Source organism: Ictalurus punctatus, chromosome 6, assembly GCF_001660625.3.
Source record: "Ictalurus punctatus breed USDA103 chromosome 6, Coco_2.0, whole genome shotgun sequence".
NCBI classification, from domain to species: Eukaryota; Metazoa; Chordata; class Actinopteri; order Siluriformes; family Ictaluridae; genus Ictalurus; species Ictalurus punctatus.
In genome coordinates this window covers 24,219,999-24,246,903 of record NC_030421.2, presented here as the reverse complement: position 1 = coordinate 24,246,903, position 26,905 = coordinate 24,219,999, and the positions used below count along the sequence as shown (strand labels likewise).

Below are 26,905 nucleotides of genomic sequence, written 5' to 3'. Positions count from 1 at the left end.
ATTGGAAATTTCCATAATCAGGGCAATAATTAATAAGTTCCAGTCAACTGGAAAGGTCCAATCAACCTGGAATTGGATGTGTGTCTATATTGTCTCAACACACTGTGAAGAGGGTGGTTTGAGTGGCCAAAAAATCTCCAAGGATCACAACTGGGGAATTGCAGAAGTTAGTTGTGTCTTGGGGTCAGAAAGTCTCCAAAACTACAATCTGATGTCACCTACATCACCACAAGTTGTTTGGAAGGGTATCAAGAAAAAAGCCTCTACTCTCATCCAAAAACAAACTCAAGCGTCTTCAGTTTGAAAAGACACTACAGGACCTTAAAATGGGATTGGGTTCTATGGTCAGATGAAATCAAAATAGAGCTTTTTGGCAATAAACACCAGAGGTGGTTTTGGCGCACACAGAGAGGTAGCCATATGGAAAAGTACCTCATGCCCACGGTTAAATATGGTGGTGGCTCTTTAATGTTTTGGATCTGTTTTTCTTAATTTGCTTAATTTGGTTAATTTGTTTTTTTAATTTGTTTTTGCTTAATTTGGTCAGTGGTTGGATCTTCCAGCAGGACAATGATGCAAAACATGCATGAAAATTAACACAAAAATGGTTTATTGACCACAAAATCAAGGTCCTGCCATGGCCATCCCAGTCCCCTGACTTAAAACCTATAGAAAACCTATGGGGTGAACTGAAGAGGAGAGAACACCAGTGTGGACCTCGATATTTGAAGGATCTGAAGAGATTCTGTATGGAGGAATGGTCTCAGATCCCTTGCCATGCATTCTCCAACCTCATCAGGCATTATAGGAGAAGATTCAGAGCTGTTATCTTGGAAATGTATTGACTAAAAAAAGCCAATAATTGTTGTGCACATATATTTATTTTTATAAACCTGTGTTGTGTTTGCAATTGTTTGATATCCATGAGAGTATTTTTGTGATTTTTTTAACAAAAGATCAAAAGGTTAAACAATAAAGACATTTTTTCACAGCCTTCTTTACTCATATTTACCAAGGGTGCCAGTATTTGTGTGTGCGTGTGTGTGCGCACGCGTGTGTGTGTGTGTGTGTGTGTGTGGGGGGGGGGGGGGGGTTACTGTATTTCCAACTATGATCTGCACTATAAATTGTGTGTCACATTTTGATTAACTTTGCATGGTCAATCATGCATTTATATTATAAGGTGGCCTTAATTACACATAATACAAAGTTGTATTTTGATGTGGTAAAGGGGCTCTGAGGACACAGTTGAGTAAATCTAGCAGCATAATTGTGTCACACAAAGAGGAGAGAATAGATGACTATGTGAGCTAGCCCAGTTAGATAGTTGTTTGAAGTGGCTATACGAATTGACAGTGTAAATCCAGTCTCTGTTAATTGTAGATGCAAGCAGTACAAGCAGAAATTTCACACACACACACACACACACACACACACACACACACACACACACACACACACACAAACACACACTTTAGTTTACTGCATGATTTCAGGATCTTGAAAGCCACAAATTGATGGATAAATTTTAATGTAAAATTAACATGTTTGATGGAAACATTAGGTGGATTTGACTGATCTAAACTAATAACTTTTGATGATGGTTGTCATTGAATCTAAAGTTAAAATGCTTCAAAGCTTGGTGCTAAGCAAAGTTTCTGATTCTGACACAATATTTTCGACTGAAGAAGTTAGAAGTTTAATTCTGTAAAGCTGTGACAATGTCCATTCTTAAAAGCACTATATAAATAACATTGAATTGAATTGCATTAAATTGAATGTGAACACTGATAGCCATCAGCTGGATACATCAACTGGATACCTTCTTGTGTGCGTGAACATGCATGACACAACCTTTCAACAAAGTCACAAAGTGATGTATGATGAAGCTAGTATTTGCAATAAATAGCACGGTCATACAGCCATCTTTCCCTAGAACAAGTTTCAATTGAATTTGTGCTGGTTCAGAATGAAAAGGAACCTTAGTGGTTATCTTATGTCCATAGACCTATACATATATAACTATCATTCTATTTGGCCCTCCTAACTGCTAGAGGTGGTGAAAATCTACTGGATATTGTATGAGGACCCACCTCAGAGCTGACTGGAAACAAGTTTGGATATGACCTCTGCACTCATGCCACTGGGAGCAAAAATAACCTTGAGAAGAACCTGGAAAAGGTGTACACTGATACCCAGGTAGCAGCAGTGAAGATTTCCTGGAGCCTCTAATCCCCATGAAGAGGAAATGCTTCTTAGTCATTCAAGAATCCAGCCTGCTTTTAGGCCATGGTCTAAATAGCACACATGGCAGGCTCAATGTAATAGAATGCTGTGAGATTCACTGATAAGTCAACAAAATTGGGTTAGATGACCTTGGGCAGAAACCCTGGATTTAACCCCAATTTCTGGAACCTGGCCACACATGTATGCAAAACAAGCTTATCTTCAAGGCATGCAAGGTTGAGATCCCATGTGTGGTGGAAAAAAGTGCCTTGTTCCCTTCAGAAAGTCTGTGATAAGTTTATAGGCCTTCAGCAATCACCATAATATCTGCCACACATTGGAGTGCTAGCAAGGTGGATAGCATTCTCACTGAAGTTAGCTTCATGCCAATGAAATGTGCTGCCTGTTTCAGTGTTAGTGAGCTCTTTTCTGAGGTCACCAAGCATTATGATGCATGCAAGGTGGGTGGATGTATAAGGGATAGAGGCACACAAAAGCCAGTTGTACAGATATGGCAACATCCTGATGCCTATCAGAGGTAGCAGGGCCCCCAGCATACATCTTGAGAACAACTGTTTCCCTGGAAGGTCAAATCTCAAAATGCAGGTTTGCTAGACCACTGGAAAATGGAAATATGCATCATGCAGATCCACTGAGGTGAATCAGTCCTGTAGTTTCACTGAATGAATAACATCTTATAGCCTTATTATGCTAAAGGGGAACTAGTTCAGACCCCTCAACTCTAGAATTGAATGGAAACCACCAACCTTCCTCTGAATGAAGAGGTTAAATAAAACCTTAAATCAGTCCCTCCAGGATTTTGCGATTTTGCAGTTGCAAAATCAAGGAAACTTTAAAATATTACAGCAATTTTTCAGAATTACTGCAGATTTTCTGCAGATTTGGCCAAGACATGTCATGTGATGTCATCACAATGCACATTCAGTCAAAGCCCTCTTCGATTCACACGCGTTGAACACAAGTACAGCTAAAAGGTCTCATTTATGAAAAAATATCAGTGAAAGAACTGAAAAATTTTTGGCGCAATTGCAATTTCTCCAATTCATGTAGTTTTCTGCTAAAATGCAAGTTGCATCATACATTTTGAAAAAAGCTGCAACAAAATCAAGAATTTTTGGCTGCAACAATCATTTAAAAAAAACTCTGCGAAATCCTGTACGGACTATTAAATATTAAATAGAACCTTTTATTCTGTCCAAGAGGGAATAAAGATCTTAGGTCAGAGCAGCAATGTTGATAGGGTCTGATATTGATGAGGCCCAGAGCCAAGGGTGGACTCGAAGTTTGTACCCATGCAACACTTTCATTATGACCCACTGGTACAATGTAAGTAGCCCAATGTGTAGCCCAATGAGTAGCCCAATGTTTTCAGCTGTAAAGCCTCCCCCTGTCAGCCCCTGCCCCTCATAGACAGCCTTCACAGTATCCTTCTGTGGTGGTAGGGATGCTGTTTAGGGCCTGGCCCATGGAGTAGATAGGGAGTGACTCTGCGTTTTTAGGGTTTGTATGAGGCCAGTGGGCTGAGTTAAGAGTGCCATGTGGCCCTTCCATTTGGCCTTGATGCTTTCTAGATCCTGAAACCTATATTTTTTCCCCTCCAGGGTTTCCTTGGCTACAGAGGTGGCAACATAAGTCAGTGGACTGAAGAAACAGGTAGCATTTTTTATTTGCTTCCAATGTAATATGATATCACAAAAGAAAGAAACAATAAAAAATAAGGAACAAAAAACTAACACATATATGAATAAGAAGATGGTAAGCATTCAAATACACAACTTACAGGAGTCTAGTATATTGTCAATTTATACTGTATTGCTGCATGAATACTCTGAATTTTAATTAGCACATTAATCAAGTCAAACTTCATTATTTGGGAGCTTATAAAATAGCACTTGACCCAGTACTTTCCATTATTTAGCATTTTATTTTTTATATTGTGTGCCAAGAGTTAAATGTGCACACAGCTTAATGAAGCCACAAGATACTAAATCAAGGTCATAAAACTAAATTTCACTGGGGGAATTCACTAATCCAGGTCTCCACTGACATGCCACTACCACAAACACAGCCCTTAACCTTAAATATAATGTGCAAATTATTACAAAATTGATCAGAAATAAAAGCTACTTTGAGAGTTTTACTTTAAATACAAAAAGTCAACTCTGGACAAAAAGTGAACCACATTGTTGAGGCTTGGGTTATATCCCAAACTATGAAGACATAGTTTACATATTAATATATTTATAATATTATTATTAATATTAATATTATACACTGTTTATCCATTTCATAAGTGTGTACAATATAAAACATGTAACTTTCCATGGTGCTGATCTGGAATAGTGGCTCACTAGATCAATTAATTTAAACCACATATACAATCTTAAACTGTTTTGAAACTGTGTGTTAAAATAATGGGTTATGGGTTTGAGAAAAAAAAATCAGAACAGTAATAAAAATCTCAAAAATTCAAATATCAAAAATACACATTTTATCTAATTTTGGCCAAAGCTGAAGAAACCTGGATTCCCAGGGAAGAGTAGACACTTTCAGAGTGGTTGAACACAAAATTAACCATTATGTCATCTGTCACACTCCAATGGAAGATATGAACCGTAATGAGGTAAAGTCATCTAAAATTATGTTCTACTGAAATAGCAAAATTGATATTAAGCAGCAAACTCTGGCTGTGAGCAGCTAAATATTGCCAGCACGAAGAAGAAGAAGAAGAAGAAGAAAAAGAAGCAGAAGAAGAAGAAGAAGAAGAAGAAGAAGAAGAAGAAGAAGAAGAAACAGTGTTTCTTGTTGGGTGGTTGTCAGAATATTTCTTCATTTGATTTTGAAAATATTTTTAACTTACAGTCTTCTGAGCTGAACTACCACTACCCAGCAATATTAAGAAACCATGTCTCATAACTATATCAGAAAGGGACCTGTGCACTTAACCTGTAAGTTTGAAATAACATAGAGCCAATTATGGAGAGAATAAAGAGAATTCATGTGAGATGTTTTACATCAACTATACAGATGGCCATACCTGACATGACTTACCGGCAGTAACAGACATAGTTAATATCTTTGGCTGAAATTTAATCCAGTGCATGGGGTATATATAGGCATTGATTTGCAAATGTGAATGTATGAAAAATTCTAGCAATATAGATGGACTATGAGACACTAAGAATGGTATAAAAACAAAAAAACTACATTGTGATGTTGCTTTCCCAGACCGACACATTTCCCTGACTGACAAAAACACATTTTCCATAAGCAAGTTCTGACATAAGCAAGACAACTTGTCACACTGAAAGAAAAGATTGAGTGGTTCAGAAAATATGACATAAAACAAATTTGTGATTTTACACACAAAAAAATAAAAGTATTAAAATTAGTTAATTGCTGTAAGTACTGTACTAAATTAATTTATGTAAATATACAGCTAAAACCAAAGTGTATATTTTATTTAGATAACTGGGTTAAATTTAATATTATTTTGCAAGTGCTCACAAAACTAAAAAAACTACAACAGCCAAGTTTTACTTGTTTTACGTTTACTTGAACCGTTTGCATACGAAAGTGGGGGCATAGCTTTTAAACCAAATTTGCATATCCGTTTGCACTTTAAATGGATTTAATTTTGAGCATTATGAATGGGTTGTTTTCAATATTTCTTGTTTTATGTTGGCTTTTAGACCTAAGGCTATTCTATAATAAAATGCCTTGAAAGATCAAGTGCTTCAGTTACATTTTCCTGGTTCACCCCTTTTGCGTTTCTCAGTCCGTTGTATTGTTTGTGTGTGTGCGCGAGCAATTCAGTGAAGTCACTGAATGTCACAGTGAATGTCAGTTCAGTCTTTATGTAAGTGCATTTACCCATTGGAGTGCTTATGGTTGGTGTTAGCGGCCATTAAGTGTTGATGATAACTTTTAGAATATGTGTACTTTTTTACAGTATTGTTAGTTATGTAGTTCATTTAAGCGCTCTTGTATGAAATAGAAAACTACAATTATCCTGAAAAAAACCCCAGCAACTTTGATTTACTTGTTTGATTTTTGCAATGTAATTCAAAAATAATAAAATTAGTTGATTTTTTTTTTTTTAATGAAAATAATCCTTGGTATCATGTAAACCTTACTTAAAATACTTAAAAGTTACTAAATGACTGTATGGAGAATACATAAACATTACATACAAAAACAATAATGGGTGGGAGATCTGTTGCATACAGTATCTAGAAGACCAGAATGGTCTTCTGCAGAGGTGGAAGCAGATGGTGCACACTCTAAGATTTGAGGCAGTTTTCTGCTGTGAAAGTCAACCTCACCTATAATGCAATTTGGGGCAGGTCCACAAACAGTAGGCCTCCACTTCATCAGGTGTGAATGGGGGAGTGATGTTTGTGCCAACTCCAGGTATAGTATGGGCAGTGTGCTGAAGTGGCTCTCTTTTTTGGCAAGACTCAAACAGTCCTGACAGTTCTTTACTTCTTCCCATTCCTCTTCACACCTTTTATCTATTAACTTATGTCCACTTACAGTAGCTGTATTTGTCCATTAGTAAGTGAGTCCTCTGGTAAAGAGACCTGATGTCTTGTTTTCCACCTCTTTTCCTCTGCAGGGATAGATCCCGAACTCAGAGGAAACCCATGTTGACATGAGGTAAACATGTAAAACTCCACATGGACAATAACCTTAGCTCAGAAAGTAGCAAAGCTACCATTCCACCCAGTATCAAAAGTTTTCAGACTGACAGGACATAATTTATACTGATCAACTGATCTGTTCTTCAACAAATGTACCCATATAAATACACACCCTTCTGGACTACTAACATGTGTACTTCCACAGTACTCTAATCCTGGTTCATTTGCTACGATGTAAAAGTAAAAGAATAAAAGATGTGCCATTTAAAAATAACCAAATAAATTTAAAAAATGGAATTAAAATTAGATGATACAAAAGAGACAACAACAACAACAACAACAATAATAATAAACAAAGCGAAGTCCATGACTCTTGCCAAGTAAATTGCTTATTAGAGGAACTAATATTTTAATACTAAAATCAGTCATTTTGTCCACTAAATGAGCGTGTAAATTGTCCACTTGTATTCACAATAGACTGGCCAAACAAACTGCAGTTAAGCAAATGGGAAAACTGTTATTTATTATGCACACTCTTTTTATTGTCATTAATTTTGTTTGTATGTCACTGTATGGCACTGTATGTATGGTCTTTTTGTTATGCTTATGTATTTTCGTTCTGTGGCATTTGTTATTTTGTGGATATTAGTGTATTTTCTTTTTCTTAAAATCATACAGAATGTTTTGGCATGGCATTGTATTCACACAAACACACAAATGAAATGAAAAACACACAAACAAACAAACAAAAAAACCCATCATAACACAAATAACAACAAAACACTTATGCCTAAAGAACAAACCAACATTACATAAAAAGCTTCTATTATAACTTCAACTTGTCTGTTCTTATATCTCTTTGTCAGAAATACAAGATTCTGTTTTAGCTTTCCACAATTGACAGGTGCATATAAGATTTTACAGCACTACAGTAAAATACAAAAATTTTTGGTTACCCAAGCTAGAAACATAGCATAGCAGTTTTGTGTTTAAAAATATAATGCTATATTTCAGTGTAAGTCCATGTCTGAAAGAAAGGTTACAGTGCACTAAACCCCAAGTGAACTCAAAACCAACCCAAAAATGAAAGTAGTTTATAGTTTATTAATAGTTCATGCCCTTATCATTTCTTGATTTCTCACCCATTTTATTAAGTCAACAGTCAGTCCTTGAAGTTGATGTGTTGGAAGCAGGAAAAATGCATGAGGATCATGCATAAGCATAAGGATCTGAGTTACTCTGACAAGGGCCACATTGAGATGACTAGAAGACTGGGTCAGAGCATTTCCAAAACATCAGGTCTTCCGGGGTGTTAATACCTACCAAAAGTGGTCCTGGGGTAATGGGTGCTCGAGGGTCATTGATGCATGTGGAGAGTGAAGGCTAGCCCGTCAGGTCCGATCCCACAGAAGAGCTACTGTAGCACAAATTGGTGAAAAAGTTAATGGTGGCTATGATAGAAAGATCTGAACACACCGTGCATCAAAGCTTGCAGCGCATGGGGCTGCATAGCCGGAGACCGGTCAGAGTACCCATGCTGACCCCTGTCCACTGCCAAAAGCACTTACAATGTGCACATGGGCATCAGAACTGGACCATGGAGCAATGGCAGAAGGTGGCCTGGTCTGATGAATCACACTGTCTTTTACATTATATGAATGTGTGTGTGTGTGTGTGTGTGTGTGTGTGTGTGTGTGTGTGTGTGTGTGTGTGTGTGTGAAATAGTATAATAAACAAATTATTTCTTCATGTCCTGACACTGATAACTTTGTCAGGGCATGTGTGCTATATGCTTTAATATATTGATATCACATGCTCTATAAAATACATATACTTTAATTATACCATTTATTTATCTCCTGCACTTTATCCATGGCAACAGCATGACATGTCCATGGTATGTAAGAGGACATGTCTTTGCTTGACCAGCAGAACCACCAGCAGTACCACCACAACAAAAGGTACTTTAAGTACTCTCATCAAATTAAGACCAAAATCTCTCCATGATGAGGATTTAGGGTTAACCTTAGAGAAGTCAAGAATTATGATAAGGGTTCTGGTAATGATAATGCAATGTACATTGGTTAGGAAGCAAAAATCTGTCAGATGGGTCCCATGGGTTAATGATTAATGGCATAATTATTTTCAATTCAGTTCAACTCATTGTTATTTGTATAGCGCTTCTAACAATAGACATTGTCACATAGAAGCTTTACAGAAATCCAGATGTAGATGTTTGGTCCCTAATGAGCAAGGCAAAGGCGAGCGTGGCAAGGAAAAACTCCCTGAGAAGAGATGGGAAAGAAACCTTGAGTGGAACCAGACTCAAAAGGGAACATATCTTCCACTGAGTGACACTGCATGTGATTATTGATCATTACTCTTCTACAACTGTATTCTACAAATGAAGTCAAACAGTACTAAATTATGTTCATCTAAAATGATTAAAAATCTGTACCGCTTAAAAACCCCACAATTACTTGTTTTGGAATGAATGTTGTGTAGCATTGTACACAAAACTCATATATAGCTGTAGATTGGTACCTAAAATGTCAGCCGTGGCTTGAAATCTCAGGTTTGTAGATGTGTATATTGCACAGCAGTACTGTGGACACTGAATGCACAGATTTTAAGAATGCAGCCTTGTTATGGACACTAGTGTCATGAACAATATGCAGGAATCCAGCTTCAGCATAGAGGGTTGTCATGAGTTACATGCTTGCAGAGATGTTCTAGGTGGTATACATATATACTATACAGCAATTTTAAGATCCAAAAATACAAAATAGACTATGCAGATGGAACAGTCACCTAAAATTGCATTTTGATTTAAAAACAGCATTCTTCAGACAACCACTACTTCTACCACTAACCACTACATGCAAGTGCATAATCTTTGCAACATCTTAATCTGTACAAAGTCTTAATGTGGTAGACTGGATTACAAACTTCTTTAGTATTTAGAGCCAATTATTTATGTGAGGCAAGTGTGAAATCTAACATTGTACTGTGTCCTTCTACACCATGAAAATTAATCTGATTTTTGCAAGTATGCTAATACACATTTGATAACAGTTCAGCAAAACCTTGGTCACCTTACTGACAGATATATCAGTTTTAAATACATAAATTACACAAATTCACACCAAAAACAATTTGCTTAACCACTAGCCAGCTTATGTTAGTGTGGTGGATAAAACCATTTAGAAGATTTAAAAAATCATATAGCTTTCCACCAAATTAGAGAACAGATCATGTCTTACCTGTTCAGCCAAAAAAAAAGCCCCCCCCCCAATAAATAAATAAATAAATAAATAAATAAATAAATAAATAAATAAATAAATAAATAAAATAAACTTGCCTACCATGTTGCATGAGTAGCAATAATTCCAAAGCTGGTTCCTTTCTACCAGCACTTACCAGTTGGTCTACCAGTTTAACTAGCTCAAACTGTGGGTTGGCAACTGTTTTTCAGCAGGGTGACTAACAGCAGCTCAATAACATCAGATTACAGAGTACTCTTTTTCTTCTCTGACATTTTTTGTTAAACAAAATAAAACTCCCACGCACTGTAGCTTTAATATCACCAGTTATAAGGAAATGCAGCCCAGCACAACACTTTGTTGTTCCCGGGCTTAGTGGAAGTTAGTATCACGTGACGACCCAAAAGACACAGAAGACTACCGCAGGGAGTTATGGGTATTCTGTGACGTTTATTAAACAAGTTACCCTTTTCACTCTCGGTTGATGCTTGTCTGGTAAAGTACCAAAATGATTTTTCTCCTTTACTTCAGTACTGGTTGCTGTGTTACACAGCAGAGTTTACCGTGCTGTTGCAGAACTGTAAAAGTTATTATATAATACTTTGTGTCATGTCTGCGTTAGGTTTCCTGGTTTAGTGCATAAGCTTAGTTGGCTTACTTTAGACAGACCGTTAAGCTGGTTAAAAAAAAAATATATTTAAAAAAAATATCCAATACTTGTTAGATTATTTAGCAGATCTTGCCGGTGCTTGAAGACTTTGTGACCTTGTATACATGTAAACGTGCAGTGAAGTTTTTATTATTCGATGTCGTTTTAGTACACCGTTTTGGCGTAACTTTAAAAACGAAGCGAATATTTTATCCATTGGTTGTTTATATCTCCATCTTCATGGTTTATATGTTTATATTATTGTCCAAATGAGTTCGTCTCGTGTGGCAGTTTAAGATTTCTTTCTTTCTTTCTTTCTTTCTTTCTTTTTTTTGTTAAAAAGTAACGAAATGACTGAATGGACAGAGAGACCCAACGGAGCTCATTTTCTTGGCGGTTTAAACATGGTGCTTGTCCTGAGCAAAATATCATATTTGTTGAGTGGAACATGGCCTAGTTAACTAGACAGCCATTGCTCCTGGATGATCTTGTAGATGTTGTGGAAGGTTACCTACGGCAGATCTTTAAGCAGCTTACTTATCACTCGTGTTGCCCTGAAGTTTAAAATAGAGAGGAGTATCGGGTTATCAGGTTTATGGCTAAACATCTCATGAGTACACTGGTGTTTTTGGGGACTTGAAAACGGTGCGATAGTATTTAATATAATGTTAAAGCATTGTAAATATATATTATGTATGAACTCCTCCTGATAGTGTGATTCATCCAAACAGACTAACATATATCGAAAAAAAATTTTTTATTATACCCTTCTGTTGCAAGTTTGTCTTCGTGTGATATATTGAGTGCGTTATTCAGACTCGAGTACTAACTGTAATTTCTGCCTTTTTTTTTTTTTTTTTTTTTTTTTTTTTTTTTTTTTTGGTAGGTGGGGAACTCTTCAGCTGTTAGACAGGACTACATCAAAAGAGTATCAATTGTGAATTTGCTCCTCAAGATGGGAGCGTTGGTTTCTCGTTGGAGGGTATGTACTATGTAAAAGCTTACTGTATCTCATTTGATTTAATGAATACCTTTAAGGCATATCACAAGTTCTTCATCATTACATTTAACAAAATATTGTAGGCTATTTTAGGCTTGCTTGAAAGTGTTTTACATATCCAATAGCTAGTTAACATTCTGCAGAATGTCTGTGTGAAATGTAAGAGAACTACCAAGTAAGCACATGACTGGCCTTTAAAGCAATTTGTAAGTCTGTCTGCCAGAGATGCATTTTTGGTGAAATGTGTGATTAACGTTTGCATTTATACTGATTTTGCGTAATAGTCTGACATGTCTTTCAGAGCAAGCCAACAACTGTGGAGGTATTGGAGAGGCTTGATAAGGTAAGAAGTAAGAGCTCATTGCTGTTACAGATAACAGATAGCAATATCTGATCTCGCTGATACCATATATATCCTTATGGATTATCTGAATTGCACCAAAACAATTGGTGTAAAAGGTGCATTTTTTTCAAAACTGAGGTAGTTTTGAGCTTGCAGCACTATACAGTTGATGACAGTAGTCTAGAGACATTGGCAGAATCAGACTTGCAGTTATTATTAGACTGACAGACACTTGTTGTATTTGCCTTTGCTCTCTTTTGAGCACTCCTTTGGCTCAGACTCTATGGGATCGTTCTTGGATATTTTTGGAATGAGGTTATTTAAAACCACTACGGTGGTCCTAGAGAATTGGCTCACCATGAAAGACCCTTTGAATGAGCATGTCAGATGGCTGAACTGCTTATGGGATGAGTAAAATCATACTCCACTGAAAAGCTCATGGAAATTATACAACAATTCAAGTTCGTTCCGGTCCAATAATTTGAATTCGACAAGTGGCATTCCAAGAATGCTTATTTATTATAACCGCACTGGGATGTTTCACTGTTTGTAACACTCCACTTGTCTGTGTTTGTCACGTAAAATTCCACTTCCTAGTTTGGAACAGTTACTATAGTAGTGTTTGCAACATGGCAAATGATACTTTTGAGGAATTTAACTTTTGAATTAAAATATAAAAGCTTGTCAGATGAGGATAAAAATAATGAAAGGACAGCTAACTAATGAAATTTTGGGGTTCTTGGAGACTTCTTTTTGCATCAAATGGTCTGCTCTTGGGCTGATTTTGTTAAGACAGCCAGTCCTGGACAAATTCGCTTTTCCTTACAGTGGAATCATGTATAATAATTTGGAGATCTTACTTTTTCCATGTGACTGATCTGTTTTTTGTTAATTTTACTTGTGAAAATGACTACAAAATGTCAATTTTATGTGTATTTTGATAGTGCATCTCCTTTATTAATAGGCACTGTTTCCAAGAGGATCAAATGTTGCCTTTTTTTTTTTTTTACATATACCGACAAGCAAACAATTTTCATGCGGTGTACTTATTTTTTCACATGACTATCGTGTGTTACATTTTTTTGTTTGCTGTTCCTTTTTATAACTTCTTATTTCAATTATTTTTGTATTGTATTCAATTCAATTTAGATTTATTTGTATAGCATTTTTAACATGTACTTTGTCGCAAATTGGCTTCACAGAAATTCTGAAGTAGATCTAGATCCCTTATGAATGGTTTTTGGTACAGGCAAGGCTATCCGGATATGTTATGAATGATTGATTCACAAATTTGAAAAATATATTACAGTAGAATAGGCTAGATTGTAACTGGACAGTACTGAGTCACTGGGGTGATTAGATACTGTATTATTATTATTATTATTATTATTGTTACTCGTATACATTGCCATTCTGCACAGTGCTATTTGGTTCATAGAAAACTGTTTTTCCCCTTGATTTTTCAGGATATACAAACCCTTGAGGAGCACAGGGAAAAGAATCAGAAACAGTTGAAGTTATGGGTCTACAGATTACTTCTATATTCAACCCTTCTGTACTTGTTTGCCTGTGTGGTTGTTTATATGTGGTACATCCCTCAACAACTAATGGGGAAAATGATATTGGTGACATCCTTTTTAATATTTCCACTGCTGTAAGTATTCTTTTACATTTCTGTAATATTAATAAATGTTATGCATTCTTTTACCAAACCCCCAAAATACATTTACTAAAATCATTGTCAAACAAGGGGCAGTAGTGAAATAAATTAAACAAAAAAACCCAATTAAACTGACTTTGATACTTATCTTTAATGCTTACAAAGACAGAAGGTTTTTTTTTTTTTTTTTTTAATGTCAAACCAACAGCATCCATTCAGTACAATTTAATATGTAATTACTAAAAATGTAAAAAAAAAAAAAAAATCACCATACCAACAATAGGAGAAAATTGGATCAGAAAGTCTATTATGTTATAATTTATCATGATATTGAGATATATTGCCCAGCCCTATGCAAAAGGAATATATGGTGGTTTGGTTTCTCCCATTTTCTTCTGGCTAGTTTGAGTTGGTCAAGAGGGGTTAGGCCAGGAATATACTTTCCTCAGCCACACATACTGGTGCAATTTCTTTCCTCCCACATCAGTTTCTTTATGCCAGAGCCACCATGACCAAAACTACATTCAGCTTGCAACTTTTTTAAACCCCTTTTGTGGTCATAGTAATGCACCATGCATTGTATTTTGTAGAGCTATAAAACCGTAACACGTCAAACAAACTTCTGAATTGCTTTTAAGCTAATGACTGATCTGATATGGTGTGATTTTGGTTATTTTAAATCTGAAGTTTCTATTTTTTTGTCCAATTCATTGTTTGCTCAAATGTAATTGTTCTTGCAGCAAGTTAATTTTTACATTTTTAGGATGTCATCTATTTTTTTTATCCACAGTGTATGGCTTCTGAGAAAACTGTTAATTATGTTGTATTCAAGAAGGACAGAAAGAAATGGTAAAATGATCACTTTGGTTTTTCACATCTTTTAAAATTGTACTTAAACATGACTGAAATGTTATTTCATTTTCACATTGTTCGTTTTAAAAAAATAATTTTGTAACATAACTGTCCTTTATGTTTCAGTTGAAAAATTTGAAGAATTGAAAGCTGAAAAAAAGAAAATAGTAAGCGTTCCTCTGGATTGTCTATTCTCTCTGAATAGTGCATTCTGATTATAATTGTAGGCTATTTGGCCAGGGAGGCCAGTGCTCGTCTGGCAAGTTGCACCCTCATACCTGTGTAGAACACTTAAAATCTAGTTATTTCATGAGGGGTCAAACCAGAGTGCACACCTTCTCAGAAATGTCAGACATCTTTGCACCTGTAATGTGAGCGTTAACCTTAAATGCTAATGTGCTGGCTTTGCCCTTGTAGGCCATTCAGCTTTACTTTTGACAGTAGGCTAGCACCCTGCTAATGCTAAAAAAGGAGCATCCCTTCTCTGCACAGTTATTGAGCTTATGCTCTTAGTAAGAAGAGAAATTTCTTCTTCATATAAATAATCTAAAATCAATGCAGACAGCGGTTAATTGCACAGACTTACCTTAGTAAAATGCTTGGCCAATGGCTTGTCTTTAAATTGATAGTGTTTAGTGCTGGGAGGAAATAAATCTGAGAAATTGCTTGTCATCTGCTGTCATGTCTAATAACTTTCAATAATTACAGTTGATGGATTTTTACACTCTCCATTATCAGAATAGATCTTGTAATTATTCTTTTCATTAAATCTAAATAATTAGCAGTATTTGCTCTTTTTCTAAAATGAGTTTTAAAATGAAGCTAAATGGAACAAAACATAAAATCTGCCAGGAGATTTTTCTCCCTAAGCAGCACATTTGTATTTGTGTATATATATTTTTAAACGTTACTAGGAAGCAATTTCCCCTTCTGTCAATGAGGTTTTTGGGCTTTCTTTCTTTCTTTTTCTTTCTTTCTTTCTTTTTCTTTCTTTCTTTCTTTTTCTTTCTTTCTTTCTTTCTTTCTTTCTTTCTTTCTTTCTTTCTTTCTTTCTTACTTACTGACTTACTGACTTACTGACTTACTGACTTACTTACTTACTTACTTACTTACTTACTTACTTATCTGTTATACATTTGTCATTTTGTGCCAGTACAATCATGTTTGTAATCAGTACACTGAATGGTTCAATATATTTTTCAGCTTGAGCAGGTGATGGAGACAGAAACCTACAAAAATGCCAAATTGATACTAGAGCGGTTCGATCCAGATTCTAAGCAAAAGATCGTAAGTATTTCAGCAATATAGACCGACTGTTAACATTGGGTATCGTTGCAGAATTTTTAATCGAGTTCTTTTTCTTTGTAGGAGCTGGATGCTACACCCATTGGACCTCCTGTAAGTCCTCGGCAAGGTCAAGGTTAGAAGAAAATGTGTATGTACTGGGTTTGTAAGCAAAAAAGTTTTAATTATCTGCTTCAATAAGCACACACTGGTCGTTTATTTTTTTTTCAGAGCTTCGTCAGAGGCATGTGACTCCTCGCCCTCCTGTTCCTGTGACTCCAAACCTAGCAGTAGCAGCACGTCCTCCTCCTGGCCCAACTGCCCCTCCTGCCCTGATCTCAGCCCCTGGTGGTCCTCCGGAGAGGAACCTGTCTACTTCTGCCCAGCACCATAACCTGCTGAGGAGAATTGCCACCCCTACAGGCTCCCCAGCCCTTGGTGTGGGTGAGTGATGCACACTTATTGTTTTTACTCTTTGTAATAAAATCATGAGATTTCACTGGAGAAACTGTATCTGTGAAACATCACTACAATATGAATAAATGTTAAGGGTTTTTCCTTGATGTTATTGAGTTGGATTTAATTAAAATGGGACTACACTCATTGGCCATTTTAATAGGAACTCCTCCTTGTTCAAGCTTTTATCCAATCTTGTAGTAGCAGAGCAGTGCTTAAAATAATGCAGTACAGGTCAAGAGTTAACTTTCACATTAACTTTAGAGTGTTAAATGCAAATATGAAACTTCAGACTTTAAACGGTTGTTTAAATGGTTGTTGGTGCAGGACAGGTTGGTTTCTGTAATTCAGAATCTGTTAATGTCCTGGGATTTTTATGCACAACAGTCTCTAGAGTTTGTAGAGCTCTTAATAGAATGTAGTTTATTAATCCCCTGTGGACATTTGCTAACTGCAAGGTCTAGTATGCCAGCACTGCTGTGTAGTTGGTAATGTTTAAATTTCAAACCTTCTATTTTGAGTTTTAATGTTTCTTCATATTTAATCATTTTCAATTAAAAATTACACTCCATACAGAAATCACATGTTTTCTTATTCTTGAAAGATGCATACTTCCAGTGTTTGATTTGCTCTTCATTGATATTTTTGTCATTATCTGCCAGAAATGATGGACATTTTGTTAACAGCATTGTAAAAACAATTTTCTTAATGCGAGGAGAGAATTATCATCAGTACTTGAGGGTGTACTAATCCAAGCAGGATAATTTTTGTAAGGAATTGCTAGTGAAAAGCAATTTGATACGAAAGAGTCACCACAGCGAATCCATATGCTTGTAAATTAATAAGCAGCAGGATATCAGGACTTTGCCAAGTCTGGTAGAAATGACCAGTCATCTCTCTATGATCGCTCTTCATGTTAAATTATATTAATTAGAGATGAGGATCACAGCAGGTTCAGTTATCTATAGGGAGGACTATTTCTGAGTCATTATTAAAATCTGTCGTTGCCATCCATTTATCATGGCCACCTGCCTGCTGCAGAGGACTGCAGGTCTATATGTAAACTGGTTCATGGTCTGGGAGACCTGCATGTGTATTCTTGGATGGTTTGTTATTAACCGTGTCTGTATGTGTCCACAGGAATGCATCCTCCAGGCCCACCCCTGGCACGGCCTGTCCTCCCTCGAGACAGAGGAGCTTTGGACAAGCTTATTGAGTACCTAGTAGGTGATGGGCCTCAAAATAGGTAAATATCCTGAATCTTATAGCTGTTGCTATAAGCAAATGTTCGCACAACAGCCGCACAAGTGTGTTTTTTTTTTTTCCAATGCGAACTTGAGATTTTAAGCAACAGTCAGTGAAGCAGTTGTTAGTGATGCAAACAATTATGTGAAGTTTAACATTATGCCACTGAGAAGTGAAGCGATTTGATAACTACCCATGGGATTGACAGTGTATTTTTTCCACACACTGAAACATTAGCCATGTTTTATGGGTCCACATATTTCTATGTACTTGCAGCTCCTGTGCCAGTTTACCACCTGGTATAGGAATGAAAGCTTTGATTTCCTCAATTCCCTCTGTTCTACTTCTGTACATGCCAGTCAAATAGGCAAGAGAAGAGGTAATTGTGAAGAGGGAATAATTGTTTTAGGCCCATCCTAACGCTAGTACAAAGTGATTCATTGCACTGATTCCTTTTATGCACAAGTATTTTCATTTTTTAATTTTGGGACAACCTGTAATTTGTTACTTTCTTGCCATCAGTGGACAATGGGTAAGCAGTTACTCTGTGTACATTCTGATAATTAAAAGGAATCTTTCATGCTATACTCCTTTTAAAATAATCTGGATTCTTAGTGATTGAGAATTCTGACTAATTTTGTTCTTTGTCAGTACATGCTAGCCAGTCATAGGTGTAATGGGTCATACATGCACAATTAAGCAACTGGTATTCTCCTCCAAGCAAGTTTATTAATTTGTGTAAGAAGTATGGACTGATATTTTGTACCTTGAAAATAAGCAGCAGTTGACTGCTCTTGTCATGGAGGAAGTATGTGTTGGCCTTTACTCACCAAGTTGGTCGTGGTGGCACAGTGGACAAGTGTTTTGTCATTAGACCTGTTTTTAATAATTTTTTATTTTTTTTTGCAGATATGCTCTAATATGCCAGCAGTGTCTATCACATAACGGCATGGCATTAAAGGAGGAATTTGAATATGTTGGTAAGATTTAGAGAACATGGAACAATTTGTCAGTCTTTATGAAACATGGTGTCTGTTCCTCTCTGACACTTGGCGGCTGAGTATATCATGGACCTCATAAATGCTGGGCCTTCTAAAGCATTTTGAATTTAGCATTTTGAATGCAGCAGTAGTAACAGATTAAATATGCAAACAGGCGTAGGCTGTTTATGTTCCTTTTGCCATATGTGTGCATAAGCTTATGCTTTATTTTCATAATATATCAGTGTGACCATGGATAATTTGGATCAGCAGAATGTGTTATGACTGCTGTTTCAGCATTCAGATGTGCTTATTGCTACTACCTGAATCCTGCCCGGAAGACACGCCCCCAGGCTCCACATCTTCCTGAATTTAGTGAAGGCAAGACAAGCCTAGCACCATCTGCTGTTGCCTTGGAGACAGACCAAGGTGCACCCACTTCTTCCCCAGGTACCTACTATGTAGTCACTGCCTCAGACGCTCTGCCCACATCTGCTATTTTTACTACACCTTTCTAATTTCAAGCTTTAGGATCTTAAAGGTTGCATCCTAATTGGCTCTCTGTTCTTCCATATATACACATGTCTGTGTATCAGGTTCCAGCAGGAAAACAAACTTTTAAACTCAGTGACTGTTACCTTTTTGAAGGCACTGGATTGAAACAGTGTATAGCATCATGTCCTTAAGAGATGAGATATATATATATATATATATATATATATATATATATATATATATATATATATATATATATATATATATATATATTTTTTTTTTTTGTTTTATTTGAAACAGCTAAGTGGCAGTTTAATGGAATTTCCTTTCATGCATGTTGACTGAATACAGGAAAAAGGTTTATGGCTGGTTGTCTGTAGTGTCAGTCCGCATGACCCTTCATGTGAAAGACTACCTGCCTGGTAACCTTGTCACTGCCAAGCTTCCACTGCTGGGCCCTTGACCCTTAACCCTCAATCACTCAGTTGAATAAAAATAAATCAATAATGAGACAAATGTAAGTTGCTCTGGATAAGGGTGTCTGTAAATGCCTTAAATGTAATGCAATGTAAATGTTTGCGTAAGCCCAACCAATCTAATGTATGCCACACTTACAGAAGTTTTGTAAACATGTATATGTTGATAAATGGCAATCACCCATAAATTACTTGGTGTGTGCACAGCTGATTTTCGTTTGCAGACATCCACAAAACTCCATAAAAAGGCCAAGTTCAGAGAGTAGAAAATGTAAAATGGCCACAAAACGGCCACAAAAAAGAATTTCTCTTCGAAGTACGACTGTCTGAGAATAAAAACACATTATTTGGCGGGGTAACTAACGGAGTCCCAGCACCTGAAATGACCAAAATATGTTGAGGTATTATGGAGTGTTGTCCGTCCAGCACAATATAAGATCAAGCAAAAATGGCTTGACACAAAAACACAGTCAAAAAAATGTACATACTGATATTAAAGAGTTTTGCTGCTACCTGGGGGGAGGCCCAAAGCATGACAAAGCTTTTTGAAATTGGCCAGATGCCTTGGAAAACTTAACCAACTTAAATCCTACTGCTGTCTAAATATCTTTTGCCTCCATAAGGGTATCATGTGCCAACTCTTCCAGTAATATCACTTCTGTCATTTGAGTATGTTATGACAAAAAAATTCTTTGTTGTTTTCTTATGATCTCAGCATAACGAAGTTGTTTTCTCATGATCTTGACTTAATTTTCTCGTGATCTTGACTTAATTTTCTCGTGATCTTGACTTAATTTTCTCGTGATCTTGACATAACCAAAAGCGGTTTTCTCACGATGTAATTTTATCACGAGAAAATCTCGTGCTTTTTGAATGGCACTGGTGTTACATGCATGTTTGCATCTTTGCCATCATAAATGTAGAGATGGACTTTATCTCCACATTAAGAGAGAGGGGTGTCCCCTTCTCAAGTGTCTGATGCTAATATGGAAGTCATCAGTCATGCAGGGATGATTGTATTTTTGTAGGCCACCCCAGAAGTTAGCATCAACCTGTGTCCCTCCTATTGACAAAAAGCCAATTGGATTTTTCCACTCTTTTATGGATTATTGAGGACAATAAACTCTGTGACCAAGAAAACTTTGATTCTTACATGTTTCGTCATTAAGATAATCTTCAGAAATGAACAGTGAAAGTTTTGTGAATTTTGAAGCCTAAATACAGTCGGCAGAAGTAAAAAGCTAATGTTAGGCTATAAACGAACTACACCACTGTCGCATGACTTCAATGTCACCACCACTATGCTTCTGACAACTCTCTCAATCTTTATTTAAAAAAAAAAAAAACAATTGGAATACAATTGTAAAATACTATAAATTGATAAATCTACTGGTTGGAAAGTTTGAGTTGGAATAGTTTGCAAGTGTGTGAGTATAAACACAACGAGGCTGTAGTAGATGAGTTTTCTTGTTCGGCGTGATGAATTTTAATGTCCCTGGTGTTGTTGTGGGTTGTTTTTTTTTTTTTTTTTAAATCCTGAGTAGGGTATTACTGATGTATTTTATGTTGTAATATAAAACCTGAACTTATCTTGAGCTTGTGTTAAACACAGACCTTATTTCAGGAATTTAACCAAAAACCCATTCAAAAACCCACATTGACTTCGGGACGATGGATGTCCAGTGCACAGAAAAATTAAGTCGAGATCACGAGAAAACACAGAAAAAATTAATAATGAATGGCTGCTTATAATAATGCAAACGACTGGTCTAAAACATATTTGTGTATTTGAAATAAATAAGATTTGAACTTGACAGTGTAAAATGAAGAAACTGATTGCAAATTACAAGATTAGAAACCGATTGAGTTTTGCATTAGTTGGTCTTCTCATGCGTACATTTACACACTTGGGAGCAGTAGTAGGATATGAAGGTTTTGCAGAATTTATGGGATTTTCATGAATAGCACATATTTTGCGTAAATGCTCCTACAAACGATTTGTGCATGAATCTGTTTTGTATCCAGTTTGATAAATAAGAGCCAGTGTTTTCAGGACTTTTGAAATGGAATAAAATTTTTTAGACCCCCCCCCATTTCTCCCCAGTTGGGTCACTTTTCTAGTTCTCACCTACCAGCTGGCTCTCCCATATCATATGACAGCTGCCAACCACGGACCGTGATGGCTAACAACTCTGTATCACAGGGCAGTTTTAATGCACTCTGAAGAAAGTGCTATTTGCCGTCTTCTGCATTTGAGCCCGCAGACACCCTTGATTGAATAGTCTTGTCTGGATATACAATTTTTTGGTTCTTCTAGTAAGGAATGAGTCTTATTAGTACTAGTATTAGTCTTATTATGAGTGTTAAGCTTGTGCCCATCCTTTTAATTTTTTTAATTTTTTCATCTATAGTCTGAAAATTGTGTCATGTATTGATTAAATCCACTGTCATTGTCTAAAGGCGTTTTACCTTGAACTACTATTGAATCTGAGAGCAGATCTACTGCATGATTTAAAGGATTTGTATCTTTTCGTGATGCTCTCCTACAGTGCTGCATAGTTTGTTGGTGTGGCTTCCTGCCCCTTTCTTGCCACTTTTCCTGCCACTTTCTTTACTCACTTTGTATCGATTGTCCTGTAGTGGGTACATGGTGGGTCTTCCTTTTATGTATGCTAATACACAGGAAGTGTCGTTTTAAGCTGATTGTAACAGGACATTGACTTACTGTATTTCTGAAGAAATATGGGGACTGTTAATGCAACAATTATAAATGTATACAAGATTCATATTGGGTTAATATAATTAAATCAGCAGGGAATGCTTAGCATCATGAGGTTACACTATATGTTCTTTAATTACATAATCCTAATCTGCATCACTTGTCTTGTTTGTTGAGCAGAGGATAAATCTGAGTCCTTTGGCCCTGTAGAGGAGGAGAAATCGAGTGAGCATCAGGTGGAAAACCAAACCGAGCAACCAGGACCTCAAGAACCAGCCACCACTCTCCCAGACCTCGCTGAAAAATCAGACAATGAACAAGATGTCTCTGCTATGGATGTGGAATAAAGAATATCTACAAACTTAGCCAGCCTCTCTGGAAAGGTGTGCATTATGTAACGCATGTTTAATATATTTGGGAGTACTTAGAATGTTTATAACTTTGGTTTAGACTAGTTTAAGTATACTTTTCTTATTCATTTCTTCTTCTTTTTTTTTTAAACTGTAATAATCTATATTAATAATATATTTTTTGTTTTATGTTGAAGTAAAATGAATTTGCAACATTTTGAAAGTTTACATGTCTTTAGTTTAGAATGCACTTCCATCTGTCATGAATTCACAGAGCAGTTCATCTCTCTAATGAGAATAACTCCTCAATAAGAGTCTTTTTTCAGAAGGAAAATTCATGTGTACTGTTTGACAGAATGTATTTAATTTGTTTTTCCAGCATGTACAATAATGCAAAATGTCTGTTCTTTTCTGAGAAATGTTTGATGTTTACACCTTTTATTACAGTGCCTTTTTTGAAGGTATTCAGTAGGTTTATAGTTTTCTACGTGCCTGCAGTGAGATGGGTTTCATGTTTACACAGATTAAGCTCATCATTAAAAAAAAAATCCACAGCTGTTTATTTAATTATAGAATCTGAACATAGAGCAGTATTATATATGTATGTGCCTTTCTATTTAAGATTTCTGTAAAGAATAAATAGGAACTATTTAATTACTACATATGGGGTTTTTATGCCCTGCTTTTTCCTCAAATAAAATTATTTTTTAAATATACTCTCATTTTCACTTGTTTCTTTATAACTACATCCAACTAAAGCAATACTATAACACTACTCAAATGAATTCTGTTAATTTTGTATGCCCTTTGTGTATACCACTATTTTGTACTTTACTTCCCTTATTACATTTACACAGGGGGAAAATGCTAAGCTTACTAAAAGATGTGTGGTTTGTTTTGAGAGATTAGGGGTCAGTCACTCTGCCCAGCTGAATAGTTAACTGAAACGGCATTTCTAGAGAGGAAAAAGCATGTGTCCTCTAAAGAAATTGGTTGTTAGGGCTGTTAGTGGGCTGCTTTATTGCTTACTCCCCTTCCTGTCTGTGTTCTAGCTATCCTGATATGGAGGGACATTGAAAGGAATCTGTTAAAACACAGCCCATTTTCATTAACTGGTCTATTTTGGCTTGTGATCATTTTATTTTATCTCATTGATCATTTCAGACAGTGTTAGATAATGGGACTGACACCCAAGCCCAACCCAGCTTGATTGCTTGACCCTCTTCATTTGCAACAAGAGAACTATCTCTACCCATATTGCCCCCGCTGACAAACACACACTCTTCTGTTTCTCACTCTCACACATTGGCTCTCGGGTCATCCTCCCACATTTGTCTTTGGGTTTTGATAATGCATGTTTACAGAGACATGACCCCCTGAGTGTGGCAATGCATCACTGTCAGCAGGACAGTAGCACCTGATTCCAGCACACTCCATCTCAGCTTGACCCCTGACAGTGGCACAGGCACTGGGTTGGAAAAAAACAGCCTGTCAATAGGACGTTTGAACATTTTTATCAGCAAATATAATGTAGATCAAATGTTTGTGAATCATCACTGTTTAGGGCATTTTGGATTCTTGTCAAAATGAAATGCTTCACTACATATTCCATCATTCTACACCAATGACTGATTTTTTTTTTTACAATTTTCAGTGCATTGTCAGTAAAATCATTGTGTGTTTTGAATTACCATTCAATTTAAGGAATACATGTTTCTCACTCCAACATGGGTTTTCATATTTGCAATAGATTAGTTTTTTTTTCATAGATTTCAGGTGTAGATGGCATAATTACACACATTTATCACATCTAGTGTAATGTGTTTTTCTTTTGAGACCTGTATATGGATTCCATGTAGTACTGCTACTTCATTTGTCTTGTCCACTTTTCCTTTTTGATATACTTTGTTGTTGTTTTGGCTTTTTTTTTATAGTTAAGAAGAATTCTCTTTCAAAACACACGTGGAGGTATCAAATAAGGGGAAATAATAATAATAATTATTATTATTATTATTATTATTTTTTGCTTTTCTATCCTCATTTTATATGCTTCGTACACTCTTTAAACAATAAGTGTAACTTTTGTGCATTTGTGGAACAGAAAGCATATGTTCATCTGGCTAGAGCTGTTATTTTTACACATTCTGAGGTCACTCTGTCTTTTATTTCCTATCAGAGGATGTTTCGCTTCATACAGCCTACTGGCAGCTAACATAAATGTTATCAGGCATCGCTACAGAGATATATGTGGAGTGTAAGAGAAAAAACAAACAAACACCTGAGTGAATACATCACTTCTGGCTTTCCAAGGCCCTGTTTGTCCATTCAGCAGAGGTTTGTCCCATCAGTGATGTGCTATCACATAGCCACTAATTGATTTTCAAGGATGACGAACGATGCAGTGGTCAGCGAAGCTGAAGTAATTCAGTCACGAATGGAAGACTATAGCATGGCTTGTCTAGGATCCCCAGCTCTCTGAAATGTTTATTTCTCATGTACAGTCTGTTCCATTTGACACAAATTTATACTGATCTTTTATTTATGCCTTGAAAGAATGGCAAATAAGAAACATAAGTGTTCTTGATATTGTGTTTTGTCATATCTAGCAGCCAAAGATTGAAATCCTGGGAAACAATTTTCTGTCAAAATGAAAGAGCTTGGCCTTGTGAACCCTTGAGGAAAATAACACCACTGGTTCAGACAGAATATGAAACACCGAGGCAGAAAATAAGTAAAACAGACAAGAGCAGCCTCCATGTCACTTTTCCATTTGCTGCTTTTGAAAGAGAACATTCCAAACTTTACCCTGTGTTAAAAAAAAAAATGAAGACCTTGTCGTTATCTTTATTTATGTACTGAAGTCTAAAGCAAGTCTATGCAGAAGACTGCAGACTCACTTAGTGTTGATCTTCTCAGTTCCAGACTGCTACATGTACATCTGTGGGTTTATCATTTTAGCATTGCCTATCAGCAGAGCATGTGCTGTTTCCTTGAGGAGGATATAAGAGAATAATATAAAATAATGAGATGAGTGTCACAAAAGCAATTAACATTCCCTGAATATTAGAGTTCACCATTGGATGATGACAACTGCATCATTATCAAAGCCATCACAGTGCAATAGTGGCCCTGGGAGGCATTAAAATCAAATTAGAGTTATACAGGCATATGCTGCTGCTATGGCCTAAATGAGGAGACACTCTTCGAGCAGTTGATATCTAGCGATTAGTTCTTGGCTCTGTGGTCTTTAAATGCCACAAGACAAAGTTGAGTGCCATGAATTCATTTTGCGAAAAGGTCATGAGGTGCCAAAAATATGTTGATTTGAATGGATTTACCGTTTAAACCACAAACCGCATTTAGGCAAGCTGATTCCCATCTCTCCCGGCTCACTGGGGCCTGTCATAAATCGTTAAACAGGAACAATAAGCTTCTCTGGAGCAGAAAACCCTTTCAACATGATGCTTTAGCTCAAATTGAAATTTGCTCTTCAAATATATTTAGAGGCATCATAATGTTTAGAAATGTCAGCACCTTATCACCCACAATGTTTATAAACACTTGCTAAATTCACCTCCAAAAGGGCACCAATCTTGGCAGGAACTGTGAGTCCTATTATCCTTCCTCGCTTTGGAGATATTGAATAGTATACTCATTTTCCAGCAAACTGTTTTGATATTGAAGGATCATGGATCTTCATGGATGAAAAAAGATATACAATAAAGTTCATTTCTCTATGTTAAGGGAACTGGGTAGTGTACCTTCCATATCAATATTCCTGCATTTACGTGCTGGGTTTATCTTTATTGCTGTTCTTTTTAGCCAAAGTGTCTGTCTTCAGTCAGAGCATGGACTTTGACCCTCATTATTCTTACTTCCACATTAGAAATGGTTCCCCAACTCATAACAACAGACAAACCTGATTAGAATGAGAATATCGTTATAGGTTGTTTGCTAGACGGGAGAAAATGGAATATGCTTAGAAAGTCTTCATGAGAGCTTTAATGAAAGAATGCATCCCTTGAACCACTAGAAGAAGAAGAAGCCTTTACTGGTCACATATACGTTACAGCAAAGTGAAATTCTTTTCTTCGCATATCCCAGCTTGTTAGGAAGTTGGGGTCAGAGCGCGGGGTCAGAGCGCAGGGTCAGCCATGATACAGCATCTCCAGAACATGGAGAGTTAAGGCCCAACCATGGCAGCTCGGCGGTACTGGGGCTTGAACCCCATCCTTCTTATTTT

General features: G+C 36.5%; 1 protein-coding gene across 3 annotated transcripts; it reads left to right on the top strand.

The window, feature by feature from the left end:
- The first annotated feature begins 10,541 nt into the window (after window positions 1–10,541).
- lnpa (limb and neural patterns a) lies at window positions 10,542–23,378 on the top strand. Of its 3 annotated transcripts, none has more exons than XM_017470924.3 (13): window positions 10,542–10,648; window positions 11,689–11,784; window positions 12,104–12,145; window positions 13,612–13,799; window positions 14,596–14,654; window positions 14,784–14,824; window positions 15,861–15,944; window positions 16,026–16,077; window positions 16,173–16,385; window positions 17,538–17,643; window positions 18,552–18,622; window positions 18,920–19,072; window positions 22,493–23,378. In XM_017470924.3, the coding sequence occupies exons 2-13, from the start codon at window positions 11,758–11,760 to the stop codon at window positions 22,657–22,659; spliced, it is 1,203 nt and encodes a 400-aa protein (XP_017326413.1). In that variant the 5' UTR covers window positions 10,542–10,648; window positions 11,689–11,757; the 3' UTR covers window positions 22,660–23,378. The 3 variants fall into 3 exon arrangements, with proteins under 3 accessions (XP_017326413.1, XP_017326412.1, XP_047011929.2); XM_017470923.3 differs by lacking the exon at window positions 10,542–10,648 and adding an exon at window positions 10,660–10,733; XM_047155973.2 differs by lacking the exon at window positions 10,542–10,648 and adding an exon at window positions 10,710–10,733 and having other exon boundaries at window positions 16,026–16,071.
- The last annotated feature ends 3,527 nt before the right edge of the window (window positions 23,379–26,905 follow it).